Source organism: Actinia tenebrosa, unplaced genomic scaffold (genome assembly GCF_029948245.1).
Source record: "Actinia tenebrosa isolate PJP-AT-01 unplaced genomic scaffold, QUT_ActTen_1.0 PGA_scaffold5__44_contigs__length_20552954, whole genome shotgun sequence".
Taxonomy (NCBI): Eukaryota; Metazoa; Cnidaria; class Anthozoa; order Actiniaria; family Actiniidae; genus Actinia; species Actinia tenebrosa.
This window is the reverse complement of record NW_028292582.1, coordinates 13,970,911-13,987,330: the sequence shown is the minus strand read 5'-3', so window position 1 is coordinate 13,987,330 and position 16,420 is coordinate 13,970,911. Positions and strand designations below refer to the sequence as shown.

General features: G+C 36.9%; 1 protein-coding gene across 2 annotated transcripts; it reads left to right on the top strand.

Moving 5' to 3' along the window:
- Positions 1–1,686: 1,686 nt before the first annotated feature.
- LOC116290783 (threonine--tRNA ligase 1, cytoplasmic) lies at positions 1,687–16,155 on the top strand. 2 transcript variants are annotated; one of them, XM_031697885.2, is made up of 23 exons: positions 1,687–1,770; positions 1,884–2,132; positions 3,872–3,953; positions 4,358–4,457; positions 4,611–4,644; positions 4,971–5,052; positions 5,698–5,827; positions 6,332–6,449; positions 6,524–6,588; positions 7,213–7,291; positions 7,617–7,700; positions 8,343–8,405; positions 9,089–9,187; positions 10,391–10,486; positions 11,059–11,129; positions 11,314–11,476; positions 13,145–13,282; positions 13,712–13,789; positions 14,439–14,539; positions 14,722–14,826; positions 14,907–14,979; positions 15,375–15,489; positions 15,838–16,155. In XM_031697885.2, the coding sequence occupies exons 2-23, from the start codon at positions 1,902–1,904 to the stop codon at positions 15,984–15,986; spliced, it is 2,256 nt and encodes a 751-aa protein (XP_031553745.2). In that variant the 5' UTR covers positions 1,687–1,770; positions 1,884–1,901; the 3' UTR covers positions 15,987–16,155. The 2 variants fall into 2 exon arrangements, with proteins under 2 accessions (XP_031553745.2, XP_031553746.2); XM_031697886.2 differs by lacking the exons at positions 1,687–1,770; positions 1,884–2,132 and adding an exon at positions 2,470–2,676.
- Positions 16,156–16,420: the final 265 nt, after the last annotated feature.

The following is a 16,420-nucleotide window of genomic DNA, read 5'->3' as shown; positions in this document are numbered from 1 at the left end:
GGGGGGGTGTTGACTGTTACAGGGTATTTTTTGACAATGTTTCAGATAGAAACGCATTTTTTATCTTTAAATATTAAGGGGAGGGTGACTAGTTATACCCCTCGCCAACCCTGGATCAATTTTTTAAAAACAATTTTAATTAAAAATTTAATTATAAACAACAATAATTCTTGTATATATCCACTGAATACTATTTGTAATGAGACTATGACTAAATGCTTGCAAGCAGCAATAATTATTGTTACGGTTAAGGAACTGTTTTAATTTTTACAGGCATATGGGGTGGCTGATGGGATTTTGTGAATTGTAAATAAAAAGTGTATGGCAACTTCCCAACCTGATTTTTTTTTTACATGGCCCCTATTATGTAAGAAAGGAAAATTTTTTATACATTGTATATTTAGATAATTATTTTTGTGGTGCCCCCTTAAATGCCATATTTTTTTAATGTGCCCCCCATCCCCCACAAATCCCACCAGCCCATGGCCACCCACGCCTGTAAGATAAAAAGATGAATGGTTCCTGAAGCCTGTATCCAATCATAAACGAAGTGTGTATATCAAGGTTCATCTAGGAGTAAACAGATATTGGGAAAAAATTGAGTGTTCTTATCATGTTGGGTGGCCCGACTTTGGAAGATTGACTTTTAATTTTAATTAAAAAATAAATAAATATGACCGATATTCATGCTTATTGATAATTATATCCTCATGCAAGCAAGTTTTATATGACATATCTATAAATTTAAATTTTTTAAATCTGTTATAAATTTTTATATCATAAAATTTAAAAATTATATATTTATAACTAGGAATTCTGCACATTAGCAAGAGTTGTAATGATGCTTTGCTACATATTACAATGCATGCACTATCAAAATAAAATTTTAATTAAACAAAAGTTAATGTCCAGAGTGAAATGACTTATAACTTTTTTCTCACCTCCCTACTGCTATATGTATTGCATCATGGGAAACCTTGAGTATACCAAAGCAGGATGATTGTATTGTCTATGCTAGCACATTCTTTACCTATCGTTCTTTAACCTGATCTGTTGGCACAATAAGGACAAGGTGAGTATTGATGATTTATAAACCTGAAGCGAGATGACGTTTTACCCCCGTCTCTAGACCATAATCCTTTTCACATTGCTTTTGTTATTTAATTATGACTAATGTTCCTGTATTCTCTAAGGAATCAAAAATTTTAATATGAAAGAATTTTAAAAACTATTATGGTATAGAGCCGGGGGTAAAACATCATCTCGCTTCAGGCTTATTGGACAACCTGAAATGCAGTCAACTCTATTTACAGTGGACACCCTCTGAGACCATCACTTGGTGTCCCCATCTAGCAAGCATTTGCAATTGTGAGGGTTAATTACAATTAGTTCAACCTAAAATGTTTGTTGATTTGAAGAAGCCATGAAAAAAGGATTTTTTATGGGTGGGTAGGGTGGATTTGTAGAATGAGCATGGGCTTTGGAAAAATACTTAATGTTACCAATTTTTCACCTATCCATGCTCCTTTGAACAATAAACAACTGAGTCCACTTCTCTTGTAAGTTATCCAATACATACAACGTCATCTTTTTCCGATATAAAAATTTGCCAAACCTTTACGCCGGAACCGGAAATGATTTCTAAAAACGCTAGCTAGTACCCAGGCTCCTTTCAGATCACTGGAACAGATGACTCCGACAAGCCGAGAGTGCCCAATGTTTTTGTTTACAAATCATTTGCAAAGCTGATATGAAAACTGATATTACCATGTAAGTTGGTTAGCTCATATTCTAGGATTTATTGTGTTTGTCATGTTTTTAACTGTCAATGATCTTTGTAAAAATTAACGTTCATCAAGATAATTTTCACTGTCTACTCTCAGAGTTGATGTCATGTTACGATGCTGAGAACAACATTAGGGATAATCAAAAACATCCCAGGATTGAAGTCTCGTAACAGCGTTGCTGGAGCTCAGCTCTGGTACATCCAGAGATGTAGAAGGATTCATTTATGCAATCAGAATTATCTACATCATTATCGGCGATTGTGGCTGCAGAATGCTGTCCGGCGATCTGCATCTAGCCGTTCCTCCTCGAATAAAGGCGATGACCAACCATGTTATCCACTAGAGGTAGGATTTTTACTGATATCTAACAAGATTAACAACATTACACTTCATTAAAAGAAAGCACGTATTTACAGTTTCCATAACTGCGCAAGTTCTATTTCTCACTTTTGCGCATTATATTCATTCTATATTTTAACTGATTTAGTAACAACCTGGACCATCCATTTTCTGAATTATCTAGAATATGCCTACTCTACTGTAAATTATTACTCCTCCAATATTTTATAGAACATGTTAAGATTAATGTTAGAAATTTTTAGTAGAGGCCGCCATATTTGAACCTTCAGTCAAAGTTTTAAGCGGTGAGTAGTGTACGCATGCGTATTGGGTTGCAATTTCATCAGATTTGCGGCGCATTTCATTGAATTCCCAAAGTTTTCATTGTTGACCAAAAAATCCCAAAATATCACTCTCAATGGCTGAGAAAGTTGAAGAAAAGATGGAAAATATGAATCTAGAGGAAAAGAAGCCTCAGCCTAAGGCTGGAAAAAAAGAAAAAGCTGATAAAAAGAAGGGAAAAGGAGAGGGAAGCTCTGAGCCTCTGGAGGTACAGTGCGACTCAACTTCACATGGAAAGATTTGCAAAACTTAATATATAGGAAATTAATAATTCTTGATTAAAACCTTTGAGGATATGATTACTCATGGATTATATCTAGTTCTGAATGACTTCATTAGTATTTTTGAGTTTACTGTGCGTAAAGATCAATCTGATCAATTTTGTTACTATCGTAAAATTAGATCAAAAGTTACTTCGTGGCTATTCCAGAATAATTATAGTAAGAATTATTCATATCAATGTTTCTAATCATTCTAGCATTTATTGATATTACTATTAATATTATTCCTAAACAGTGCTTAAAATATTATAACCAACCAGCTTCTACTGTATTTTCAACCCCCAATTTTTTTTAAATGTTACATGTACCGTTTTTTATAACCTTAGAATAATAGAATTGAACAAAAATTCGTATTTTTTCATATTTGAACTTGAGCCAGGGTGCCAGATCAGCTGAATTTCTAAGTTTATTTTAATATGATAATGTCAACTTATCAACCTTTTTACAGATTGTTTCAATAGACCCCTTGCATGTGACGTCAAAGCAGCTCGATTTGGAGGTCAAAACAAAAGAATTTCAATCTCCTGAGAATTGGAACCTATTGTTTTCTCCCCCCTATAACCCACTTCTGAGATATACTTCGCTTGTCACGCACAAAGAATTCAATGTGAGGCTTAATGGATAATCCTCAGTCATTCGTGACAGAAAAAAGAATAAATTTCATTTAGTCTTAGCCGCATACATAAACCTTTGTGCATGATAAGTGAAGCATATCTCGGAAGTGTGCGATTTTTTGCAATCGACATAAAAGAAAATTTTCATTTCCATTTCCATGGTGTTCAGTTTTTGACAACCATTTGGAACAGATAATAAGATACAATAGTTCTGTCCTAAATTAGCTTGACTGACCAAGAAATGGTGGTTTCAAGTCAAGGTTGAATTTGTTGAATAAAAGAATCAAGTTCAGTCTCGACTTCAAACCATTGTTTTGTGGTCATCCAAGCGAATTTGGGAAAGGTCTATTAATAGACGGGATCAGCTGCATGGTTGAAACCCAGTTTGAAATATATGAGGAAACTTATTAGATTTCTCTAATGACTGTTGCTTCACAATAATGTGTTATTATTGGTATATCAACAACTAATAATATAATTCTAATTATTATATCATTATTTGTTATAGCTGGACCCACCACCAGCATATATTCAAGAAAGGATTCAGTTGTTTGACAGATTGAAGTCAGAATATGAGGCCAAAATTGCAGGTTGGCATATGGGGATATCAAGAGTGGCGTTTTAATAGTACACTTGCAATTTTCTTTGTGGTCTTGGGTTAGATTTCTAAACCTGGCATCACATGTGGGCAGGGTTCGTTAGGTCTCTCTCTTGAATTGAGGCTTTTTTAAGGATCCTCCAGTTTTCCTTCCTCCACAGAACTTGACAAGCTATATTCTAAATTGATCTTTGATTTGGCCATGCCATGACTTTGATCAGCCAGGAGGTTGTATAAGGGTTCTATATCTGAGTTAATAGCCATGCCCTTACTTAGATCAGCCCAGAGGTTGTTTCAGGTTTTGAAAAAATATCAAATATATGATTTGGTCAATTCTTTGGTCAATATTCTTAAGGTTATTTAATTTATTTATAATTTATTTTCTTCCCATGATAGCCCAAGAGAACACTCCAATCAAGATTACTCTTCCTGACGGCAAGGTTGTTGAGGGTTTGGCTTGGAAAACCACACCATATGAAATAGCTTGTTCTATCAGGTAGTGTTTTTTCCCTCAATCTTATTCTTTTAAAATTAAAATAATGATAGCCAATTTACCATCCAACAAAGTTTGTTACAAAGAGTTTTCCCAAATTATATCAAAGTTGCGTGTACTTAACTTAATGTTTTGTCCTTTTTTTCATTTCCATAGCCAAGGCTTGGCAGATAATACAGTAGTTGCAAAGGTACCTTTACCCCCATAACATACAACAAAGGAATGTATAATATAATAGCCAGGAGCCAGGGAAAACACCTGCCTGTCATCTGAATTTTCCCAGCTGAAATTTTCCCATACCCGCCTATCAAGTAAAAATCCCCATGCATAAAAGTTGTTAGCTACTTCCCTACAACAACCACCACTATGATTTACAATTCTTTATTCATACTGTAGAATTGTGTGCTTAGTCAGAGTTTGTTTGGTTTCATGACTCAAGGGTTTTTCTTTTGTGTATCAGATTATTTCTTTAATAAATTCTAAAACTATACTGATATACTTTATTATGATTTTCAGGTCAATGGTGAAGTGTTTGACTTGGATAGAGTCCTAGAGGGTGATTGTACTCTAAAGTTCTTGAAGTTTGATGATCCTGAAGGTAATTCTCTCTACTTTTTGGTCTTTTTAAAATGAAAAAAAATCAAAAACTTGCTTTACTATTACCATATAGTATAGGTATATTGAGTAGAATCTAGTAGCATTTCCCCCTCTTATTTAACTTATTTTCATCTTCTTTATTTGTTACTGTCTTTTGTTATTGATGGATTTGTTTGTTGGTTCTCTTCTGAGCTTTAAAGGGTTTTTCTCCTTGTTCTACAGTTTTTTATTCTCAACAAAAATCAATTCTTAGTTAATTAGAATTAAACAGAAGAAGATCCACTCTGTGGAATCACTGCTAAATGTTTGTTATACTTTTAGGGAAAAGAATTATTCCTCTTGATGGCAAACATCCAATATATATTATGGGAAGCATGGGTGATGTAGGGGTGAGAGTGCTGGTGAGAGCGCTCGCCTCTCACCAATGCGACCCAGGTTCAAGTTGTTTGTTGGTTCTCTCCTTTGCTTTGAGGGTTTTCCGGGTTCTCCGGCTTTCCTCCCTCCGCAAAAATCAACTTCTAAATTCCAATTGGAATCCAGTGGAAGAAGAGCCACTGTGGAATCAACTGTTAATCCCATGATTTATTTATTTTTATTATTATTTATTTATTCTAATACATGTTGTTCCCAATTATGTTATTTTTAGGACAAGCAGTCTTCTGGCATTCCAGTGCGCATATTCTTGGTGAAGCCATGGAACGGCACTATGGGGGCTGTCTCTGTTATGGTCCACCAATAGAAGAGGGATACTTCTATGATATGCATCTGGACGGCAGGTCTGTTACATTATGAATACTATTATTTAAGTCCATTTGACCTCCCCCATTCATGCATGTACCCCTACTTGCAAGAACGTTGTCATACGATATTAGAACATTAGTAATTTAGTGAGTAAGGAATACATTAAAAGACAAATGAAAAAGTTCAGCTTCAGTGATCTTCTTTTGTTTTTTAATACAATTCCTATCCCACATAATCACTCATGTTCTAATTTCATATGACAACGTTCTTGCAAGTAGGTGTACATACGATACCAGATAATAGACCTTTACTGAATTTTGCTTAAGTGACAGCGAAACAATCACACCAAGTTTAGGCTGAAGTTGATGTGTTCACACATTTACTGTATTTTGTCAAGTTCAACCCTGACTTGGAGCCTTGGAGATCTATTGTCATAATTTCAGATTTCTGTATTTATTTTTTAGCTGTTTATTTGGGATGAGAAAATGGGAAATTAAAAAAGAAATATGAAAGACAATTTTTCATATTTTATCTTGCAGGCAAGTCTCATCCAATGATTTCCCTTCTCTTGACACTCTCACCAAGTCAATAACAAAAGAAAAACAACCATTTGAACGACTAGAAATGAAAAAAGAAGATTTATTTGAAATGTTCAAGGTCAGTTATTCATATCCATGTTCAAAATTCATTGAAATCATTCTTTTTAATGTGCTTTCTCTTTCAAATTACAGTACAACGAATTCAAATGCAGAATCTTGAGAGAAAAAGTCAATACTCCAACTACTACTGTCTATAGGTAGGTATCATATACTCAATGTCTACTTGAGTTCTCAAATGAATCTATATATTTGGGGATGAAGCAAGGCACAGAGGTACAGTAGTGGGTAGTGCACTCACCTCTGGTCTCAGGTTTGATTCTGGACTTGATTTCACATGATAATAAAGTTTGATAGGTCTCCCTTGATTCAAGGGATGCTACTCTAGTCTGCTCTGCTCTGCTCTGCTCTGCTCTGCTCTGCTCTGCTCTGCTCTGCTCTGCTCTGCTCTGCTCTGCTCTGCTCTGCTCTGTCCTGCTCTGTCCTGCTCTGTCCTGCTCTGTCCTGCTCTGTCCTGCTCTGTCCTGCTCTGTCCTGCTCTGTCCTGCTCTGTCCTGCTCTGTCCTGCTCTGTCCTGCTCTGTCCTGCTCTGTCCTGCTCTGTCCTGCTCTGTCCTGCTCTGCTCTGCTCTTCTCTACATGTGAAGTCAAGTCCAGGAATCAACATCCAATCAAACAATCATTCAGGGTTACATGTTATGACAAATCTGTGGCCCTTAAACCCAGGTCAATCAAACCCTGATCATGTTTTTGAGATGGGATCATTAACTTCCTTATTACAGTACTGTAGTTGTATTTTTATTTATTAACGTCTTACTTTTTAAGATGTGGTCCGCTGATTGACTTGTGTCGAGGTCCACATGTCAGACATACTGGTAAAATAAAGTCAATGGCTGTCACTAAGGTAAGTCAAAAAGGCATTCTCTTTGTTTTGCAGTCATTTGATGCTGTTTATTTGTTGACGTTATTAATAGATTGTGTAGTTCCGGACAATATTCATGTCCCACCCACAGAGGAAATTGAAAATTCTGGAGGGGAGGGGGGTCAGAGAAAGAACAAAATTACAGAGTTTGTATGGAAGAAAATTAGAAGTTCCAAGGGGTAGGCAGGGGTACAAATTCCCTTTGTGGTGGTGGTACAGTATGGATATTTTCTGGAACAACACCTTCCAGTCATAAGCCTAAGAGTTTTTGTTATGGTTCTTTATACTGTATTATTTATGTCTACAGAATTCCGCTACTTATTGGGAAGGTAATTGTGAAGCAGAATCTCTACAGAGAATCTATGGAGTTTCGTTTCCTAATGATAAACAGGTCAGTTTGTTTTACTATTTCTAAATACTCACTGACAGACACTTTGCTGTTTGAGTCTAAAAGTGGCAATTTCCATAGCAAATGTGCACATGTGTGTAGGTATGTAGTCCTAAAGCACGCTGGGATTAGCATGAGAGAAGTGTTAGGAGAAGCATGACATATAACCATTATTTAATTTGATGGTTCTTTAATTTGGATAAAAATTTAGGGGGGATCCAGGGGGAGGGATGTGGGGTTTTTGGGTCTGCGCCCCCACCCCCCCCCCCCCCACCCCAACTGATAATTCCAATTCCTTCTTTGAGAGAACGATTACTAGAAGATCATAACTTTTTTGTTTTTTGTTTTGGTGTGACATTTTTTGAGGTTGGGTGCCCCTTGATTGTAGAACCCCTTTAAGAAAATCCTGGATTGCCCATGGAACGATTAAATAGAAAATAAGTGTGTGCAAATGCTGTGTGCTCTCAGAAAGCACGTGTACATCCAACCAGTCAGTTAGGAAGACTTAACTGACAGTTATCTATGAATCCTGTTGTTGTTGGAGGAGGATGTTTGTTGTTTTGTCATTGTGCTGATGGTAATAACATATTGTTATTTTATTTTCTGAACCCTTGCTTATTATCAACCATTTTGAATTTGCTGCAGATGAAAGAATGGAAAAAATTCCAGGAGGAAGCTGCAAAGAGAGACCACAGGAAGATTGGAAGGGTAAGTAACAAGAAGTACACTTGTCTATCAAAAATCTATTGCTTTGGCTGTTGTATCACAGCATGGGACAATCACGACAGAGCTAGCCTCCAACTACACATGTACAGTAGGTTAAAGCCTAAACATCAAATTGGAATTTGGTAGAAGTTGATTTCTAAGGAAGAGAAAATCCAGAGACTCTTAAAAAAACCTCGAAGCACAGGAGAAAACCAACAAGCAACTCTACTCACATACAAAACTGAGCCATGGATTGAAAACCTGGGTTGCATTGGTGAGAAAAGACATTAGCAGCACACACCGCACCAACCTTGCGCTTGAATGAGAGGCTAGGCGTGGTGAAATCTATTTTTTAAACCAACATGGTGAAAAAGGGACATTACCAAAATGATTACAGTGCTTCGCGCCAAACCATGAACACCCAACAAAGTTTTGATTTCTTTTTGACAAGTTTAATTGTGCTCTCTACCACTCACCAATTAGACATCAGCGCTTCACCTTGATGTTTGGATAGGCAGAGTCTGTACATCGATGTACGTAATGATATCGAAACATTCAAGTGAAGCACCAAAACATACTTGGTTAGTGGTAAAGAGATCAATTAAAACTTGTACGAAACTTTGTTGGGTGCTCACGGTTCGGCGCGCAGCACTGTAAGAGTATAATAATTTTTTTTATCTTGTTAGGATCAAGAACTTTTCTTCTTCCATGATCTAAGTCCTGGCAGCTGTTTCTTCTTACCTAAGGGAGCACACATCTACAATACTCTTATCAATTTCATCAAGGTATGCTATCTGCAGTTTTGGATCTCTGGTATTTGCTCTTGACTATCGAGTATTAATTTAAAACTCATGGATATGCAGAGCGTAGAAACGATATTGTAAGGCTTCTGAATATGCAAATGTGTCACTCGTTTAATTAATTACACTCTCACTAAGATGCTAGTACAGCATGATGTCAGGGTTCAAGGCTACACGCACCTATCCCAATTTGGAGGCATAATACTAAGATTCTAACAATATTCACTCATGATTATTACTGCTGCTAATAATGCCTTAGTATGTAACCTGTAAAGTCCTCCAGTGATATCACAGATCAGCGCATTGAGACAACTGTGAAATGCACTATACAGTATACGCTGTAAGAACTTCCCATCATTGTTTTATGTACTATTGTGTGTTATTAACTTCCTATTATTAATGGTCGGAGATTGGAAAATGCTCCTGTAACTGAGCAAAATTCTCTGCCTTAAGGTGACTGCCTACTTTTGGAAATTGATTTAAGCTTTTCTTAAAACTTCGATTTTCCGAATTGAAATTTAATGCTGATTCCAAATCTGGAAAGAAAAATAGGGTGTCCCGAGCTCGTTTTCGAGATAATCAGCAATTAATGGGAGCCTACGCACGAGCTTTTGGAGTAAAAATTGCGCCACCGGAAGTGATTAGAAAAAAAATTAAGATGAATAAGATAATAGTTATTTGCAGACTATATGACTGCACGAACGAAGGCTAGTCAATCCTTCTACAATAATACATGGATATTTTCGACAAAAAGACAGGGAGATACATTGATTTGTCATATTTTGTAGTTTCGGTGCTCTTAAAAAATCTCATAAAGTCGAACAAAAATCCCTACAAAAATCTATTTTTTCACGTGTTCCTGATTTAAACTTTTCCTAAAATGTTGATATAACCTTGATTTTTAGGAGTTTTTTCGAATGAGCTATCAAAAAATATAGAGTTCAAAACGCGTATGGTTCTTCAATAAGATCTTGTAGATTTTTCAGCGGTTTTTGAGCGCGCGCACATCGTGGGCTCAAATCGAACGTTCAAAAGTAGGCAGCCACCTTAAACTACCATGATCTTCTCATATTATTTCACAACTTAATGAAAACCCTGCCAGGACTCTCTGGCTAGTTCAGTTCTTCAGCTCCTAATATTTCAAAACTTAATGAAAACACTGATGATGGCATTCTTTATTTGCTACAGGAGGAGTACAGGAAAAGAGGATTTCAAGAGGTTGTCTCTCCCAATATCTACAGCACCAAGTTATGGGAGACTTCAGGACACTGGCAACACTACAAGGTAGGGAATTTATGATCCAACACTGGAATAGACCTCTTTGGCTTGGGCGTAATGTTGTCACATTTCAGACCACTAGAAATTCGTAAGAGTATCGTTTCTTTGTGGTCTGATAGGGAAAACAGCACCCAAGCTAAAGAGGTCTATTACAAGGGTGGATCAAGGGGGCAAAGGGGGGTTTAAGCACCCCTTCAGCAGAAAAAAAACAAAACAAAACAAAACTGAAGAATTAGATGCTTTTTTTATTGTTTTCCGTTGTGTTGATGGAAGAAACTCAATTAGCCCCCCCCCCCCTAAACTCAATTAGCCCCCCTGAAACTCAATTAGCCCCCCCCCGAAACTCAATTAGCCCCCCCCCCCCCGAAACTCAATTAGCCCTCTCTAAAACTTTGGCTTGATCTGCCCTTGTATTATGTTGTAAAATATTCACTGTGAGTCCTACAGTAGTGGTATAGGACATGTCACTGGTTCAATTGTTGGGTATGCATCATTTACTGTAAGAACAATGAGGACCATTTTCACAAGTCAGCCATGTTGACTTGATGTGACCTGTCAGTTTCTTTTCTATATTTTAGGAACACATGTTCTCATTTGAAGTTGAAAAGGAGCGCTATGCCCTCAAGCCCATGAACTGCCCTGGCCATTGGTAAGCTCATGTTGAAACTATAAACAACTATAACTGTTCTACAAGAAAAAGGAAACTATGAGGAGAGCACATTATCCATCTCTTTACTACTACATGTATATATCTTTATTCTTACCTTGTGATGTTTGGGGAAAAGACCACTGAAGCAATCCCTGATTGTGAACATGTGTTGTGTTTTTAATAGTGTGATGTTTGACCATCGTCCTCGCTCCTGGCGGGAGTTACCCTTGAGAATGGCAGACTTTGGTGTTCTTCATCGTAATGAGTTGTCTGGTACTCTAAGTGGTCTAACAAGGGTACGACGATTTCAGCAAGATGATGCTCATATCTTCTGTACTGCAGACCAGGTAAATAGTCTGTCTGTCTGTCTGACCATCAGTCTGTCTGACCATCAGTCTGTCTGACCATCAGTCTGTCTGACCATCAGTCTGTCTGACCATCAGTCTGTCTGACCGTCTGTCGTCTGTCTGTCTGACCGTCTGTCTGTCTGACCGTCTGTCGTCTGACCGTCTGTCGTCTGACCGTGTTTCATCTGACTGTCTGTCTGTCTGACAATCTGTGTGTGTGTGCCTGCCATGTTATCTGTGTTTATCAGTATATTCATCTGTCTGTCAGTGTATGTATTTTGGTATTTTTAGTATACAGACCTTTCTGTCTTTCTATGTGTCTTTCTTCAATTTATTTTTTCATTCTTTTATTCCTTTTTCCGTTCATCAATCGTCTGTCCATTTTTCTCTGTCTGTTCATCTGTATGTATCATTATTCCCACATCTCTGTCTTTCTGCCTGTCTTTCTTTCCACTCATATGTCTGTCTATTTATTTGTCTGTAACTCCAAGGTACTTAAAGTGCTTATAAGCCTTTGCACAATATTTTCAGAATTGATTCTTTAGATAGTGAATAGTTGATTGTGAAAATATTTCGTCATTTGAATGTCGGGTCTTTAAGATACGAAGGTTTATATTCCCAAAATGTTAATGACTATGACGTAACGTAAGGGATCATTTAATATACAACACTGCAATCGTTCTGGAATACAGTATATTAAAAGCACCACCCTTTTACTCGTGACTCACATAATGGTTCTTACAAATTTGTTTTCAAAAAATGTCCAGCGTTCAATATTAAAAGTTGCCACAAAATAACTCAAATCCCTTATGTTACGTCATAGTCATTAACATATTGGAAATATAAACCTTCGTATCTCAAAGACCCGACATTCAAATGACGAATTATTTTCACAATCAACTATTCACTATCTAAAGAATCAATTCTGAAAATATTGTGTAAAGGCTTATAAGCACTTTAAAAACTGAAAACTCTATCAAATACTTTGCAAGTTATCAAAGAACATAAACAATACACATTCGTTTCTCTCCCATCATGCCGTCCGGCTTAGTTTAAAGTGCCTATCACCCTTCTGACAATATTCTCAGTATTGATTCTACATGGGGTAAGATGTTGAATAACCCGAAAAAATTACATAGTTTGAGTGCGACTTCTTGAAGTTATGAAGGTTTTTCCATGTCATATGCTAATGCTGTGACGTATGAGGAGGCATTTATGGTTATTTGTTGTTCATCGTAATTCGAAACACCGGCTTCTATGGGAAAACTAACTTGCAATCATTTCTATAAGAGCAATGGGGAAAACAATGATGTATTTCAAATTTAATTTATCTGTACCAGTAGTGTTTTGTATACTAAATGATTACTCCTCATACGTCACAGCATTAGCATATGGCATGGAAAAACCTTTAAGACTTCAAGAAGTTGCACTTAAACTATATATTTTTTTAGTGTTATTCAACATCTTACCCCACGTAGAATTAATACTGTGAATATTGTCAGAAGGGTGATAGGCACTTTAACTGATCACTCATTTATTCATCTACCCATCCATTTGTCCATTTTTCTCCCTCTTTCTGTGTTGTTGCAAGTTGCCTTAGTTTGCTCTTTATTAAAGAATACGTTTTTTATTGCACTCAATATATGTTCATTTTTTTCAATATTTTAGATTGGAGAAGAGATAGTTGGCTGCCTAGATTTCCTCAGGCATGTCTATGGTATTTTTGGCTTCACTTTTAAACTGAATCTTTCCACCAGACCAGATAAATACATGGGAAAACTAGAACTGTGGAATGATGCGGAGAAGGTGAGGAACCGCTACAGAACTGCTTAAAAAGTGCATGAATATGAATAGGACGACCCTTGAACCTGATGCTGGGAATGGACTGTAACACTTGGTTTTCAAGAGTCCCAATTGTTTTCTAGTTTACAGCTTAATTTTACCAAAATTCAGTTCCCATTGATGAACTCTGGAGAAAACCTTTAGTCATGTTATTGCTATTCGCAGTCATAAATCACAGTCATATTGATAAGCTGTTCAGAACTTCCAATCTTGCCATTCCATTTTCCATTCCCAGTGAGCTAAATTCAAGTCCTATAGATGAACCCTGCAGCACTCCACAGGCTGTCATTCTATTTCCCATTCCCAGTGACCTAAGCTGTAATACATTTGCATCAAATTTCAAATACATAAGCAAATGCTAGGAAAATATACTCATCATAATTCTTATTCCAGGAGCTAGAAGCAGCATTGAATAACTTTGGTTTACCATGGGTATTAAATCCTGGTGATGGTGCATTTTATGGCCCTAAGGTAAGCAAGGCATTCTAAATGGCACTAACTTCATTGTTTTGACGTCTTTTTCTCTGCCAAGGATTTGGGTAGCATGGGTGGCGTTCGCGGCTAACGTGTCGTCTTTCACCGTCGTGAGTCCAACGGGTCGGGTCGCTGGTTCGAACCCTGCGGTCGCCACATGTGAATTGAGTTTGTTTGATGTGTTGTTCTCTCCTATGCTACGAGGGTTTTCTCCGGGTTCTCCAGTTTCCACCCTCCGTAAAAATCAGCATGTGAGTTGAGCGTTGTGTGCATAGAATATTGAATGTAGTGGTAGTGCGTGTGAGCGAAAAGTGTCCCCAATTAGTGCGAAAGTGCTAGAACGACTAGACACTTCAATAAAAGTGATTTATCTTTATTATTTTTATTATATTTTTTTTTGTAATATCCCATTCGTTTGTATTCAAAGATACCATGTCCTAACCCCACCCCCCTCCCCTAAAAGTTGTTGTATTTTGAATATTTTATTCTGTTTTTGCGGTTTTTCTTTCTCACCAAAAATCTAAGACCTAATACAATTTGGGATTAAGCCATGGGGGTTTTGGCTTCCATCCACCAACAATATAATAATATAACTCAAACTGTTGTGAGTGTTCGTGAATGCCAATTATCCCGCTGTTGTATGTAGATCGATATCCAGATTCAAGATGCGTTGCGTCGTTATCATCAGTGTGCTACAATCCAACTGGACTTCCAGCTGCCTGAGAGATTCAACTTACACTATGTCACGTAAGTTAAGATATTGTTAGGATCCGAACGTAGAAATGCAATATCCAGTTAGCTTTTCTTGTGCTCTTTTGATTATTTCAAGATGTACAGCTTTGCCTTACTCTTTCTCGATTTGTTTCCGGGGGGGACTAGCACTAAGTATTTAATTATGTTTATTTCAATTATTTTATTGATCATTGTAGTGGTGAAGGTGATGAGAAGAAGCGACCAGTAATCGTTCATCGTGCTATTTTAGGCTCTGTTGAAAGAATGATTGCTATTCTGACTGAAAACTTTGGTGGCAAATGGTGAGAAAATGTTCTTCAAAATTCTATAGTCTCTTTGATTAGCAATGGTTTATTTATGCGATGCTTTATTGTCCTCACAGGCCATTCTGGTTGTCCCCAAGACAATCTATTGTTATTCCAGTTGGACCTAAATATGATGAATATGCTCAAAAGGTAAGGAAAGTAGCTTATGGAATTTGTCAATATTCCTAAGAAAAAGAAATAAAAAAACTTGGATGGCTTCAACGTTTGGTTGGACTGACATCACGAACGCAAACAACAACAATGTCGCATAGCAACAGCAGCAACAACAAGAACAACGGCAGCAACAACAACAGCAACAACAGCAGAAGCAACAACAACAGCAACAACATCAATGACAAGAACAACAACAGCAGCAACAACAACAGCAACAACAGCAGAAGCAACAACAACAGCAACAACATCAAGACAAGAACAACAATAGCAGCAACAACATGATTCATGAATATTTTTAGTATACTAAGATCAACCAATACATTTGCTCTCTAAACAGAGCAGTATTAATGGTTCTGTCTCTCATTGTTTAGGTCAAGGACCAGATATTTGCTGCAGGATTTCTAGCAGATGCTGATCTTGACCACGGCACCACACTAAACAAGAAAGTAAGAAATGCCCAACTGGCTCAGTACAACTTCATATTTGGTAAGGAAAAATGGGTCAACTGGTTTGATATTTCTCTTTAATGTCGGAAATCTTTCTTATCTTCAGTTCTTCCTTTCTTTTCCTTTCTTTTCCTTTCCTTTCCTTTCCTTTCCTTTCCTTTCCTTTCCTTTCCTTTCCTTTCCTTTCCTTTCCTTTCCTTTCCTTTCCTTTCCTTTCCTTTCCTTTCCTTTAGTTTCCAGCTTCTAACTTTTTCAAAATATATCACAATTAGGTTACGAATTTTGTATTTAAATGTATGTAAAAAGAACCAATAGACAAAAACAAAAACAAAAAAATGGCTCTCATTCCACTGGATTGATATTAACAGACAAATATTTTGCCTCGCAGTTGTTGGTGAGAAAGAAGCCACGTCTAACACAGTCAATGTTCGTACTCGTGACAACATCGTACATGGTGAAAAAACCATTGAGGAGGTCATCAACAGGTTTTCTGTCCTCGTTAACGAACGCACTAGAGAAAGTGAAGAAAAATTTTAAGAAAGATTTGAAATGCGCAGACAATCCCCCTCTTTGCTTCCAATATTAGTCCATCAAGCTGCACCAGTGAAAGGTTCCTACTAATCACGTTTACTTTGATTGACAGTAATCCACAATTCATTGAAAACAAGCTTCAATAAATTTAGAAAATTTTCATGTTTTTTTTTTTGACATTGGAGCCAGTGCTGGCTTCGATCGTTAATGAAAGTTAGTTAATGTTGGTAAAAATAGTGCAAACGTAAAATAATACGATCTAGTAAAGACCAAAGGGAATGAAGGTACACTGTAATGACATTATTAGAAAATGGTAACACAAGCTTCTAGTGGTCAGCCCCATACTTGGAAGCGAGGCAGTTAGGGTATATAATAATTTCTTGATAAAGAGGTAGTGAGGTTAGGAGAAAACACCTAAATGAGCTTCTAAACTATTTAAA